The 13,608-nt window shown below is 43.2% G+C and overlaps 1 protein-coding gene across 50 annotated transcripts in view; it reads right to left on the bottom strand.

Annotated features, from left to right (window-relative positions):
- UNC79 (unc-79 subunit of NALCN channel complex) overlaps window positions 1-13,608 on the bottom strand; it is a 287,437-nt gene that overhangs the window by 135,549 nt on the left and 138,280 nt on the right. For all 50 annotated transcript variants that reach the window (XM_054240312.2, XM_078335677.1, XM_078335682.1 and 47 more), the window contains 4 exons: window positions 7,424-7,614; window positions 6,704-6,827; window positions 3,893-4,033; window positions 197-418 (listed from right to left, as the gene is read on the bottom strand). In XM_054240312.2, coding sequence (XP_054096287.2) covers window positions 197-418; window positions 3,893-4,033; window positions 6,704-6,827; window positions 7,424-7,614 — 678 coding nt within the window. The remainder of the gene's footprint in view (window positions 1-196; window positions 419-3,892; window positions 4,034-6,703; window positions 6,828-7,423; window positions 7,615-13,608) is intronic.

Below are 13,608 nucleotides of genomic sequence, written 5' to 3'. Positions count from 1 at the left end.
GTGTCAACATCACTGCAGACATTCATGTAAGTAGTTTTCAGACTCTTTAGGAAATCCCCAAAGGAGTTTGCAAAAGGTCTTGGGTGATGCTGCATCATTTCAGTAAGTGCGGAGATGCCCAACACAAGGAAAGAATTGCTGTACACTTTCCCTCATTCTTCACCTCTGAACTAAAGGAAGCTCATGCTTCAGCTACCTGCTTCAGGAGAAGATCAAACATGAGGATGAAACAATTTAGATTCATTTCATCATCTTCACAATCAAAATCAATAGTCCTTCCTCCTGGGTGTCCAAAATTCTTGAAAGGGCTACGAAACGGACTACGCATAGGACTCCGAAATGGACTCTGGAAAGGACTATGAAATGGACTGAGCATATTGTGTTGAACTCGTCGACCAGGATCGGAGGCAACACTCACCTACAAGAAAGAATGGCAACACATAGAAATGAACTCACAGAAGCTCAAATGGCTGTGTAAAATATTTGGGGACTCTACGGAAGGTATTTCCAGCTGTCACACTCACTTCCTTCCTTGGCCAATGGCATTAGTACCTCCAAATACTATGGATCCTCTCAATATATAAAAACAAGAAATAAAACCACCCAAACTTCCTCGTTGTCAGGAAGTAACACCAACACCGTGAAGAATGAAGGCATATGTTTTTGATCCCGTCAAAAATGTCCAGTTAGACCAGATTGTTCGAATCTACTGAAAACCGTACCCTGAAAAATGAGAATTTACAAAAGCAAAATATTGCAAGATACTTTTTAGAGTGAGAAGCACAGAATCTCAGACTGACATGATTAGTTAAAAGACGGTCTCTGGGGATTACAATTATTAAACTATTACGGGACAGCAATATATGACAAACCTTTTGTACTGGCTATTCTCCATTTGTCCACCCAAGCTCCACTCAGACCCTTACTACCTCCTTGGCCCTACTCTATGCCCAAGGAGTCGTGGCCTGAGTCTCCTCTAGCTCCTTTGCTGCCTGACTTCCAGTTGAGTTCAGTCAATGGTTTTTATTTTTTGGATTTTTTTTTTTTTTGTCATTGTTTTATTTTGGGACAGAGTCTTGCTCTGTCGCCCAGGCTGGAGTGCAGTGGCATGATCACGGCTCACTGCAGGCTCAAGTGATCCTCCCACTTCAGCCTCCCAAGTAGCTGGGACTACAGGCATGCATCACCAGGCACAGCTAATTTTTTAAAAAATTTGTTGTAGAGACAAGGTCTCATAATGTGGGCCAGGCTGGTCTCTATCTAACTCCTGGACTCAAGCGATCCTCCCAGTTCAGCCTCCCAAAGTGCTGGGATTACATAAGCCACCAAGCCAGGCTGGGTTCAGCCAATGGGAGGCACCAGCAGAAGGCCGGAAAGCTGGAGGAAACAGAGGCAGGAGGATTTCTCCCCACTCCCTGCCCACTCAGGTGCTACGTCTCTGGGAGCATCCCCATCACTCCATAACTTCTCTAACCTGCCCTTTCTTACAGTGTCAGCTCCCATTTGGCACCCCAAGAACTCTTTCCCTTGTTCCTTCAGCCCTGGGGGACTAAGGACTTTCTACTGGACTGTTCCCGGACTCTGGGTACCTTGTCTACCGACATCACTCCTTTAGCTCCTTTAAGCGTTCCCATAACTCTATAGGCAGAATCTCCATTTAAAGTCTGCCATTTAAGGCTGGGCGTGGTGGCTCGTGCCTGTAATCCTAGCATTTTGGGAGGCTGAAGTGGGTGGATCACCTGAGGTCAGGAGTTCAAGACCAGCCTGGCCATCAGGGTGAAACTCCATCTTTAAAAAAAAAAAAAAGAAGGCCGGGCACGGTAGCTCAAGCCTGTAATCCCAGCACTTTGGGAGGCGAGGCGGGTAGATCACGAGGTCAAGAGATCAAGACCATCCTGGTCAACAAGGTGAAACCCTGTCTCTACTAAATATACAAAACATTAGCTGGGCATGGTGGCGTGCGCCTGTAATCCCAGCTACTCAGGAGGCTGAGGCAGGAGAATTGCCTGAATTCAGGAGGCGGAGGTTGCGGTGAGCCGAGATCGCGCCATTGCACTCCAGCCTGGGTAACAAGAGTGAAACTCCGTCTCAAAAAATAATAATAATAATAAAATAAAATATCTGGGATAAATTCTGAATGAGGACCCTGACTAACACATCTGTACATCACTCTCAAATCATATTTTTCTCTCTTTTTTTTTTCCAATTTTTATTTTAGAATGGGGGGACACATATGCAGGTTTGTTACAAAGTTATATTGCATGATGCTGAGGGTTTGGGGTATGATTGAACCTAAAACTCAGGATATTTTTTCTGTCTTAAAAATCTTTGTGGCCGGGCGCGGTGGCTCACACCTACAATCACAGCACTTTGGGAGGCCGAGGCGGGTGGATCACGAGGTCAAGAGATCGAGACCATCCTGGTCAACAAAGTGAAACCCCGTCTCTACTAAAAATACAAAAAAAAATTAGCTGGGCATGGTGGTGCGCACCTGTAGTTCCAGCTACTGGGGAGGCTGAGGCAGGAGAATTGTTTGAACCCAGAAGGCAGAGGTTGCAGTGAGCCGAGATCGCGCCATTGCACTCCAGTCTGGGTAACAACAGCGAAACTCCATCTCAAAAAAAAAAAAATCTTTGTGGTAACCACAAAGCTCTTCAAACACCATTTTTAAGGTAAAGAGGAAGATTACCCCATTAAGAATCAGAATACCCAGGTATTCACAGTGTCATCTGTAGGAAATCACTTCACTGAACGTCACGTTAGGTAGTTGCAAAATGAGGATAATGAGTTCTTCCCTGGCTGCCTCACACAATTCTGTGATATTGTTTGTTGTGAACACATTGCACAGAATAAAAGCTACACAATGGAGTGTCATCTTACAGGTTACAGAAGAAAGAAATAGAGCATAAATGGTTGGCAGCTGGCTCCTATCAGGCAGCCGACAAAATAAGTAATGATATTCTTTAAAAACTCTGAATACAAACCCATAATCATGCTCCATTTTCTAATTCCTAGATATCAGGTGGAATGGCTGGAGGCCTGTGGCATACAGTGGGGGAAATTTTATAGAGAGGCTTTACAAGGAAAGCATGGAGAACATTTTTTGCCAACCATCCAATAAGACTCAACCTTTCGCCAGGCATGGTGGCTCACGCCTGTAATTCCAGCACTTTGGGAGGCTGAGGTGGGCGGTTCACCTGAGGTCAGGAGTTCGAGAGAAGCCTAACCAATATGGTGAAACCCCATCTTTATTAAATAAAAAATAAAAAAAAGACTTAACCTTTCCACAGCTGTTCATGGCCTGAGAACAGCAGCACATCAGCAGAGACTATACCAGGCCTCCATAGAAAAATTATCAAAACTGTCCGGCAGTTTGCATATACTTTAGACCAGACTATATTGACTTTTCTCATCTACAATGATGCAAAGGGGTCAATAAAATGGGCTCAGTTGCTTCACAGTGACAGCGTCCCTCACAGTCACCACTAGTTGATCATATCTTCCCAAAACACAAGGGAAAGAAAATCAGTCAAACTCCTCCCAAACTCCTCACCCCCAAAGTGAAGCACTTATCTGCCCAGGAGCTGGTAAAAAAATCTTATTCACCAGGAGACTCATAAAAATGGAATGTTACCGAAAAACCACTTATTTTCATCAAGGGAGAAAGCTGAAATTCAAAGAAATTAAAAAGAAAATGAAAACTCAATAACTTACTGATTACACACTATACAAAACAAATGTGACTATTTAATACAATTAAAAAATTAACACAATGAGATGGGCAGAAAGCACATTTTTGGTTTCTTATGACAGTACTTTCAGGCCTAAGATAACTGACAAGGGTTTTCCAGATTCTTTAAAGTAAGACAAGAACAAATGTGGCAATAATTACCCTTCGAGATGCAAGGTTCCCGGCCAGCTCATTGACTCTTGATTTTCTTTGATTTGCCAGTTCTCTGACCGAATTAACTCCATCAGAAAACATACTTATTAGTAGTTGAAGAGGAACCATGATATCTAACTCTGATAATACCTGGGGAAAAAAAGGCATATATCCCCCAAAAAACACACGTAAATTTTAAAACTCAAAAAAGCTACATTTAATCTTCTTTTTCCAAAGCAGATTATTGAACATGAGGACATTTAGACTTACACGTATTCTATCAACACAGTCATCCTCCAATTTTCATAGTAAGAAAATCAAAGTTATCACTGAACTTTCCCCTTTTCCCACCCCCAAGATCCCATAGGTTGCCATGTTCTTTCTATTAAAACTTCTCAGTTTCTCTCGATGCTGTCCCCCACTCTCCATACCCACTGCTAGTGCCTTAGAGCCCCGCCTTTCTCCTGGACTAGCTCTTTCTCCAGCCCATCCCCACTCTGATTTGAAGGACTCATCCAGTCTTGCTGTCTGGTACAACTCGGTGTCAATCTGGGCCCAAATCAAGTCACCTTATCTGTCATTAATTTGCTGGAGAAAACGCCTTCTTCCTTCAGACAGAATTAACCCATCCCACTTCTCTGCTTTCTCAACCTTTATACATGCCTTTATTAGAGCAATCATTACCCTTTGTTCTATTTAATAATCTAATCCTGTCCCTCCCACTGTGAGCTGCTTAAAGAAAGGAAGTACGCAGAAAGGACTATTTCCCATCCCATTTTTATTCCAGTGCCTGGCACACTGGAGCTCTTGCACGTGTTTTCACTATTTTATAAATAAGTCAACTCCAATCACTGTAGTGTCCACTCTATCCTCCAGATAGACCAAGGCTGGAAAACCTTCAACTGCAGCACTCTGTCTTATAAACCAAGGTTGGATGAAAGCCCAGTCCACAAAACATGTAAATGTAGCCGCTGTAGCTATAGAGGGGCCAAAGCTGTATGTATGTTCATTCCCAAAAAGCACAGTGTAAGGGCTGTGCAACTGAGTAACTGAGGCAACATCCAGCCATCTGTAGGAAGACTGGCTTTCTTAAAAGGAGAACTACCTTATTGAAATCCATTTGGGAATAAATGGTTGAAATTCTAAATCCCAAAGTTGACATGTTTTTTTTTGAGACAGGGTCTCACTTTGATGGCCAGGCTAGAGTACAGTGGATTGATCAGAGCTCACTGCAGCCTCAACCTCCCGGGCTCAAGAGATTCTCCTGGCTTGTCCTCCCAAGTAGCCGGGATTACAGGTACGTGCCACCACATCCCGCTAATTTTTGCATTTTTTGCGAAGATGTGGTTTGGCCATGTTGGCCAGGCTGTCTCGAACTCCTGATCTCAAGTTATCCGCCCACCTCAGCCTCCCAAAGTGCTAGGATTACAGGTGTGAGCCTCCGCATTGGCCCAAATGTTGACTTTTTAAAAAACGGTACCTTCACTCTTTGTCAAATGTGAATATTGCTCTTTAGTTTCAAACCCAGTGTTCGGTAGAAAGTCCCGCCATCTTTCCCCCAGGTTTCTTGCCCCCACCCTCCCCCCAGGCTTCCTGCTGCCCTGAGAAAAGCCCGCCAAGCCTGCTCTGTTCTGCCCAGCAACAACAAGCAGCCAATCATCGCAGCAGGAAAGCCCGCCAAGCCTCGGCCTATCCTGAACCGACACGTAACCCTCTGAGCCACCTCAGCAGTCTGCCCAGAGACGGACAGCCTATCCTAAGCTCCTACGACACTCCGCCAGCCCTGTGTCCACGCCCCGTCCACCCCCCTATAAAACCCTCCTACCCCAGCTGCGCAGTCGCAGCCAGCCCCGATCTCCTTCCTTTCCTGGCCTGCCCGCTGGTCCCAATAAACCTGAACTCGGCTTCCAACTCTCGGGCTGTTATTTGGGGTCGGGTACCGGGCAGGGGTCTACAAGGGGGTCGCACACCCAGAAAAGCATCTTTACAACTTGACAAGCTCCCAGGATCCTATCCTTGCATGACACAGAAATGTATCTGTACCTGTAGTTAATCTAAACATTGATTCTGTCCTCATTTTCTCCAACTGTCCAAACTTTATATCAGGTATCCAAATTAATAAACTTTTATTGAACATCTACTAAATACAAAGCATGTGCCATATTCTAGGAGGAGAGAATGAAGAGGGTTGTAAGTACAGAAATGAGTAAGACCTGGCCCCTGAACTCAGGAGCTTGTAATCAGGTGGAGAGACAGACAAAAACTGTGAGACAGAAATAGAACCAAATTCACCCAGGGAACCTGCGTAACCAGTGGGAGAAGAAATTCTGATGGGAAGATGAGGGTTTGAAGTAGCAGAAAACTTCACACAGGAGATAATTTTTGAGATGGACTTTAAAAGGTAGGTTAGAGTTCACAAATACAGCCAGGAGAGAAAGTCATCCCAGGCTGAGAGAACAGCGTGAACGACTCCCTAAATCCTTCCCCATCTTTCCAAGCAAAGGACCTGTTTAATATCAAAGATTTACCAGAATCTCACAAGACAGCTATTATACTTTCAATAGCCATTAATGGGAAAATACAAAAGGACCTAAAGCTACTATGAATTCAGTAATATTATTGCACAATTTATATGTTATTAACCACAACTAGAGTGACATATTTGAAATTTACTCATATATCTATGCATAGGAAATATTCTTTCTTGGCAAACATTGGGACTATGAACTCTGCTATAACTCCCACCCCCTTGATCCAGGGATCTGAGGCTTAGAAACTAAGAACTACTGCCTAAAATGATCAAAAGTATTATTCACTTACATGAAGCCATAGTAAAGCTTGCTCCTGCACAGAGGAGGGGTATCCTGTAAACCGACAACTAATAAAGCCGAACATCTCCTCCATTGAGAAAGGCAGAGGACAGAGTTCAATGTCAAACATTTTGCTGGAAAGCAGAGCAACAAAAGAAAATGACCAATGGGCATAGATTGGGTTCTACCGATGCCATCAATGTTTTTCTAACTATGCCCTATTTGGAGAGCCAAGCCTTTAGTTTGTGTTCTGAACTGTTACCAGAATGTTTCACTTTACTGTAAGAGACGTTTACATCCCTGGAATAGAGATCTTATAAATAATTCATACGATTGTTAATAACCATTACTGTTCTTCCTCATATTAGGTTTAACAGAAAGAATTGCGTTTCTAAGGCATTTGCGTTGCTCCACCGCATCTAAAACATTTTCCCTTTGCACTTCCCCACCGCATTCCACCAATCATAATTATATTTGAAAATAAGCAAACAATCTGTTTTTATCTATTTACTATTCCACAAGAGCAAAGTCTTTTCTGGAAAATGCCAAATCATCTTAACTCAGCGTATTGCAGCTATTTCCTGTTGGGGCTTCAAGTTTCTCCACAGGGTTGTTAAAAAGGAAATGAGATTACATAAAACGCTTAGTAGGGTGACAGGCACGCGGTACCTGTTCAACAAACATTAGATATGATTATAATGACAGTGACTTCATTAAACTACTTACCCACCTTAATACTTCCCTGAATTCTTTTAACTGATTATCTGGGACTTCCGTTCTGATGGCTTCCAGCCATTCTGGCATAATGCACTCCCAGACAGATTGACTGATCACATTGTAGGGGATCAGGCAGAGGATTCGGTTGAGACCTTCCTTCAGCTGAGTCACTGTGCTACAGGACTTATCCCAGTATCCACCAACCTGAAGGGGTTTCCATAGGCACAGGGAGAAAGAGAAACACACTGGTTACAGTTATACTCAAGGACTTCCTAAGGCAATGGGTACAGAGAAACGCCACAATCCATCGCGTCTGAGTCCTCGGCCAAGAATCTTCAATGTGAGATTGATTTGTAAGATGGCAAACCACCAGGATCCATCAGTTACAGAAAGGAAAACAGTTACAAATAGGTTCAAATATTGATTACAGATTGAATATTCAATGATTCTACTGGAGACTTCCCAAATCACTCAAGAGTTAAAATTCCAAAGATTTATTCCCGGGCCAGGCGCGGTGGCTCACACCTGTAATTCCAGCACTTTGGGAGGCCGAGGTGGGTGGATCACGAGGTCAAGAGATTGAGACCATCCTGGTCAACATGGTGAAACCCCGTCTCTACTAAAAATACAAAAAATTAGCTGGGCATGGTGGTGCGTGCCTGTAATCCCAGCTACTCAGGAGGCTGAGGCAGGAGAATTGCCTGAACTCAGGAGGTGGAGGTTGCGGTGAGCCGAAATCGCAGCATTGCACTCCAGCCTGGGTAACAAGAGTGAAACTCTGTCTCAAAAAAAAAAGTATTCCCAACAAGAGGAGCTTACTATTAGAGCATTATTGCTCCTAAAGTCTGATCAATCCATTACAACATGCACGTTATACCTATGCTTCAGAGGAACACAGTTTTCTACTACTGTATGCCTTGGATTGCAGAGTTTCCATTACAGGAATTACGGTAGTACACAATGCTCTTTTTACCATATGCTGCATACTCTGCCACAATTTCTTTCCTAAGAATGTTCTAAAGGTAGTTGAATCTGTGAATAAAAAGGACTGGCTTTTTAAACTAATTAAAATAGTATATTAATTTTTAAGAGCAGGAAAAGGTTAAAATCACCAATTTACAAACTTAGGTTGTTTATAATCCTGATGTTAGATAGACATCATATATTCTTATTATAAATATCAAGATAACAGAGGTTAAACTGGTCCTGAGCCTTTACCAAATAACACAAGATTTGTGAGAAACCACCTTAATTTAAATAAATCAAATCGTAAATGTTTATTACATCTAGAATTCTAGATTATTCAAAAAAATCAACCAATTCTATTTTAAAGCTCCAATATCTATATGGTGCCACATTGACCAAAATCCTAGATATTTTCAAGAAGTGACTATATTTCTGGGATTTCTGTTGTGTTGTTGTTAGTTACAGGTACAGCCAGAAAAGAGCCAGCACTAATAACATTGAGATCCTGAAAATATATCATTACTGAAGTTTTTCTGGTGATGTAGTTTATGGTTAAGCCATATAAAGGCTTATTGGTTTTGAATCATATCTTAAAACAAGTATGCTTTTGGAAACCCTAAATTGTCAATGGCCAGATGATAGATCCTTTGAGTTGGAAATGCTTTAATATGTAAAAGGAGTTTTAGAGAGCACTCATCCTAAACAAATGTCCTAATTACCCATATGGGACGATGAAATTGAAAGGACACAAAAAGTATCACAGGTAGCCTAAAAAGCTCCCTTAATAAAATTAAAGAACAGAAATCAGATTTAGAACAAAACTTTAAATCTACACCCACCATAAACTCCCCTTCACCACCTCCTTCCTGCAAAGGGCCCAGTGGGAGGTTGATATTCACAGTGTGATGGGAGACATTATGGAAGACTTCCCTCTAAAGGTCAATGGGCTAAAGTGGAATGATGTCCTCAGAGGGCAGGAATCAGCCTAAAGCCTCTGTTAAAAGAGTCATAGGCACACAGCTCTAAATTCAGAAGCCCTGGAGCACAGGAATCTTTTGGTTTCCACATCAGTTGGAAATCTTCTCTGTGATATGAAGGGGCAATTTCAAAATAGTGTAGTTGGATGGGCAGGCCAATCCCTTAATGTTATTGTTGAGGCTGCCACCCAGTTCTTTGAAGAATTAAAAATAATTGTTCTAGGCTGAGGCAAAAGGATTGCCTGAGGCCAGGAGTTCAAGACCAGCCTGAGCTGCACAGTGAGACCCTGTCTCTAAACAAAATTGTTTTTAATTAGCCAGGCATTGTGGTCTGTGCCTAGGTGGGAGGATCCACTGAGCCCAGAAGTTTGAGGCTGCAGTGAGCTATGGTTGTGCTACTGTACTCCAGCCTGGGCCACAGTCAGACCCCATATCTAATAAATAAATAAATATTTTTAAAAAAATAAATAAATGTCCTGGCTTTACTAAGTGAGTCTCAACAGAAATGTGGCTTTAGTAATAACCTAAAGCCCCACCTGTTAAGTGTACATTTTTGGTGCCGCTAAAGAAGTATTGTAGCAAAACTGCAGCTGAAGAAGACAAAGAGACTGATGGAGACGGAAGAGAACTTTATTTCAGGCACCCAGGATAGCAGCAGGCTCACGCCTAAAATGGCTGCCAACCCCCACCAAGAAGGCAGTTTAGCTTAAATGCTGTTTGAAGCAGGAAATCAAGGCAGGAAGTGGACTTCAGCAAAGACAGTCAAGTTTTACAAACTTGGGTTTCGTGGTCATTTAACTCTCTATCTTGCAGCTGAGATGGGGGTTGAAAGGTCGGGGGAGGTCATCCAGGGAGATCAGAAGAACAGGAAATGCAGGAATGTGCAGGCTGCAGACCTAAAGATGTGCTCTGGTGCTCTCATCTTTGTAGAGAGGGTGGTGCCTGGTCTGTTAGCCTTTTCCTTTCTGAATACAGCCCAACCTAGCCTAGAATGCAAGATAAGCTTGCAGCTTCACTAGGGAGAGGTTACTTAAATTCCTTAACCTTTGTACAACTCTTTTTTTTTTTTTTTTTGAGGTGGAATTTCGCTCTTGTTACCCAGGCTGGAGTGCAATGGCACGATCTCGGCTCACCGCAACCTCCGCCTCCTGGGTTCAGGCAATTCTCCTGCCTCAGCCTCCTGAGTAGCTGGAATTACAGGCATGCACCACCATGCCCAGCTCATTTTTTGTATTTTTAGTAGAGATGGGGTTTCACCGTGTTGACCAGGATGGTCTCGATCTCTTGACCTCGTGATCCACCCGCCTCGGCCTCCCAAAGTGCTGGGATTACAGGCTTGAGCCACCGCGCCCGGCCTGTACAACTCTTAAATGGCCTTTACTTTTAGTTAACTACTATTTGTGTTATGCTTATTAAACTATATTCTGTTCTATTTTATTTCATTTTACTTTCCTTCCACAGAAGTAGCACTCAGATATACATTTTCTCAGCTAGGCGATTTACTTCTATAGAAGGGTGTATCTCACAAATGGAGCAATGGCAAGCACACACCTGATCCAGGGAAGGAAAGGTGTTCTTATCCCTGACACAGGTATTCCCTGCTGCTGTGTCATTCCCCTACCGGCTAGGGTTGGACCGCACAGTTTAAGCTAATTCCAATGAGCTATTTTAAAGGGAGCAGGAGTATGAGCCAGAGTGGTGGGGTGAGCAGTTTGGCGGGGAGGATGGTTACAGAACAAGTAACTAAAGGTGACTCAGGGCAAAATAGGTGATCAGGGTGAGTCAGGATGGAGCAGATGACCAGGGGAACAGATGTGAACTACTGATTAGAACTGGTGGAAAAGTTGTTTACTGAAACTACAAGGAAGTTGAACTATAAAAGGAGGACAAAGAACTGAACATACTCACATACTGATTCTTTGAAGAGAAATTTAGAACTCATTGCACCCAGCATACCCATCCTTCTTACCAATCCCAAAACCTCCCCTCTGAAAGATGCTTGCAGGATGCTGGAAAAGGGACTGTCCTGCCCTTAAGAAGGAAAACTTAAATAATAATTGCCCTCAGCCTCAGCCTGGACATGTAAACACTGCAGACTTTTCAGATAAATAATCGTCCATCCCCCCCATTCTCTCTTAAGCACTGACATGTTAAAGCTCAATGCTGCTGGGAGAATTTCCTGTTTATCCCAGACCAAAACTTGGCAATAGGCAAATATGTCCCTGGAAATCCTTTTGGAGCGGTTACTTTAAAAATCTGCATAATTCCTCTCCCTATTTGAGATGTAAATCTTCTACCATCCAGAACTAAATTCTCAAGAACCTGAGCCATCTCTTTCAAATCCAAACATCCAAAGAAGTAATTCTGGCTTTCAACCCCCAAGTCCTCACTATTACTTGTAGTACTGCTTCTTATCATACCATTCAAGAAATTTACTTCTTCTCCTGATAAATACCAATTAAAACCCCAGTCTCTTAAGAAAACTCCAAAGCCTTTTCCTTAGCTCAGCCCACTTTAAAAAGTAGCTTTGCCATTGACTAAAACGACCACCTGAGGCTGAGCCACAGCCTCTGTGAGATTATGTATCAGGGCAAGCAGAAAGATCCTAAAGGTTTCCCCCACAAATATCAATGAAAGTATTCGCTCTTATTTTTATTTATTTATTTAGAGACGGAGTTTCGCTCTTGTTACCCAGGCTGGAGTGCAACGGCGCCATCTTGGCTCACCGCAACCTCCGCCTCCTGGGTTCAGGCAATTCTCCTGCCTCAGCCTCCTGAGTAGCTGGGATTACAGGCACGCGCCACCATGCCCAGCTAATCTTTTGTATTTTTAGTAGAGATGGGGTTTCACCATGTTGACCAGGATGGTCTCGATCTCTTGACCTCGTGATCCACCTGCCTCGGCCTCCCAAAGTGCTGGGATTACAGGCTTGAGCCACCAGGCCCGGCCTTAGTATTTGCCCTTATAATGAATAGGTAACGACTTGTTCCATCTGCCAGAAACATAATTTGAATAAAAGTGGGGCAAAGATGAAAAACAGCTCTTACATAAATTAGTAAGTTTTATGTTACTTTTTGAAAGCTATAAGGTCTCTGTGTGCCCGTATGTTTGTGTATGTCTATGTGAGACAGAGTAAGGATAGAGCTTGGCCTCAGCTCTCCCCCATAGAGCACCCTTTCACGAATTCCCGCTGATCACAAAACAACACAGCGCAACCTCACTGACACTATACCAACTAATAGTCATACAAAGTGTGAAGGGAAAACCTTGGGCCGCAGAATTGCTAAACTAAAGGGAAATGTCAACCTGGGAACTGCTCAGGGCAAACCGGCCTCACATTCTATTCAAAGTCATCCCTCTACCCCACTGAGATAGATGCATACCTGAATCCCTCCTTTGAAAAGGCTTATCCGAAACTCAAAAGAATAAAACCTTTGTCTCTTATCTACCTGTGACCTGGACGCTCCCTCCCAGCTTTGAGTTCTCCCCGCCTTTCTGGACAGAACCAATGTACTTCTTACGAGGAAGGAGACCCTGAATCACCCTTACCCATCCAAGACCACCTCCCCCTTGACTTCTACATTTCATTTCAATAGGAGAAGTAAAGGCTGGCAGACTGGGAGCCACCTAATCTCCCTCCTATAGATCGCAGGCATGGTATGGAGGAATCTTTCCGGAAGGCACTGTTTGTGCCTAAACATGATCAACCCCCTACCTAAGTCACATACCTCATGCCTACCTCATGGATCAAGACCCTTTCACATGTAATTTCTAGAGCTATAAGCCTTTAAAAAGGCAAGGATTTTCTCCAGTTCCGTGTGAGAGGTTTGTTTTGCGGCCTTTCATGCTAAATTTACATATGTTGATTGATGTCTCCTGGCTCTCTAAAATGTATAAAACCAAGCTGTGTCCCGAGCACCTTGGGCACATGTCTTTCCGAGGCTGTGTCACAGGTGCCCATCCTCAACCTTGGCAAAATAAACTTTCTAAACTAACTGAGACTGTCTCCGATATTCGGGGTTCACAAAATAAAGCAGCCATTCTATTGATAAAAGAAAACCTACAGCCGAATTAAATGTAAAGGAGTTTAATCAAGCAATAAACGATTCACAAATTGGGCAGTCTTCTGAGGCAGAATAGGCTCAGACTCCAGCGCAGCCACGTGGTGGAAGAAGATTTATGGACAGAAAAAGGAAGTGACAGAAAAAAGTGAGGCCAGGCATGGTGACTCATGCCTGTAATCCCAGCACTTTGG

This window comes from Callithrix jacchus, chromosome 8 (assembly GCF_049354715.1).
Source record: "Callithrix jacchus isolate 240 chromosome 8, calJac240_pri, whole genome shotgun sequence".
Taxonomy (NCBI): Eukaryota; Metazoa; Chordata; class Mammalia; order Primates; family Cebidae; genus Callithrix; species Callithrix jacchus.
Note: the sequence above shows the minus strand (reverse complement) of the source record. Positions and strands in the feature narration are given on the sequence as shown.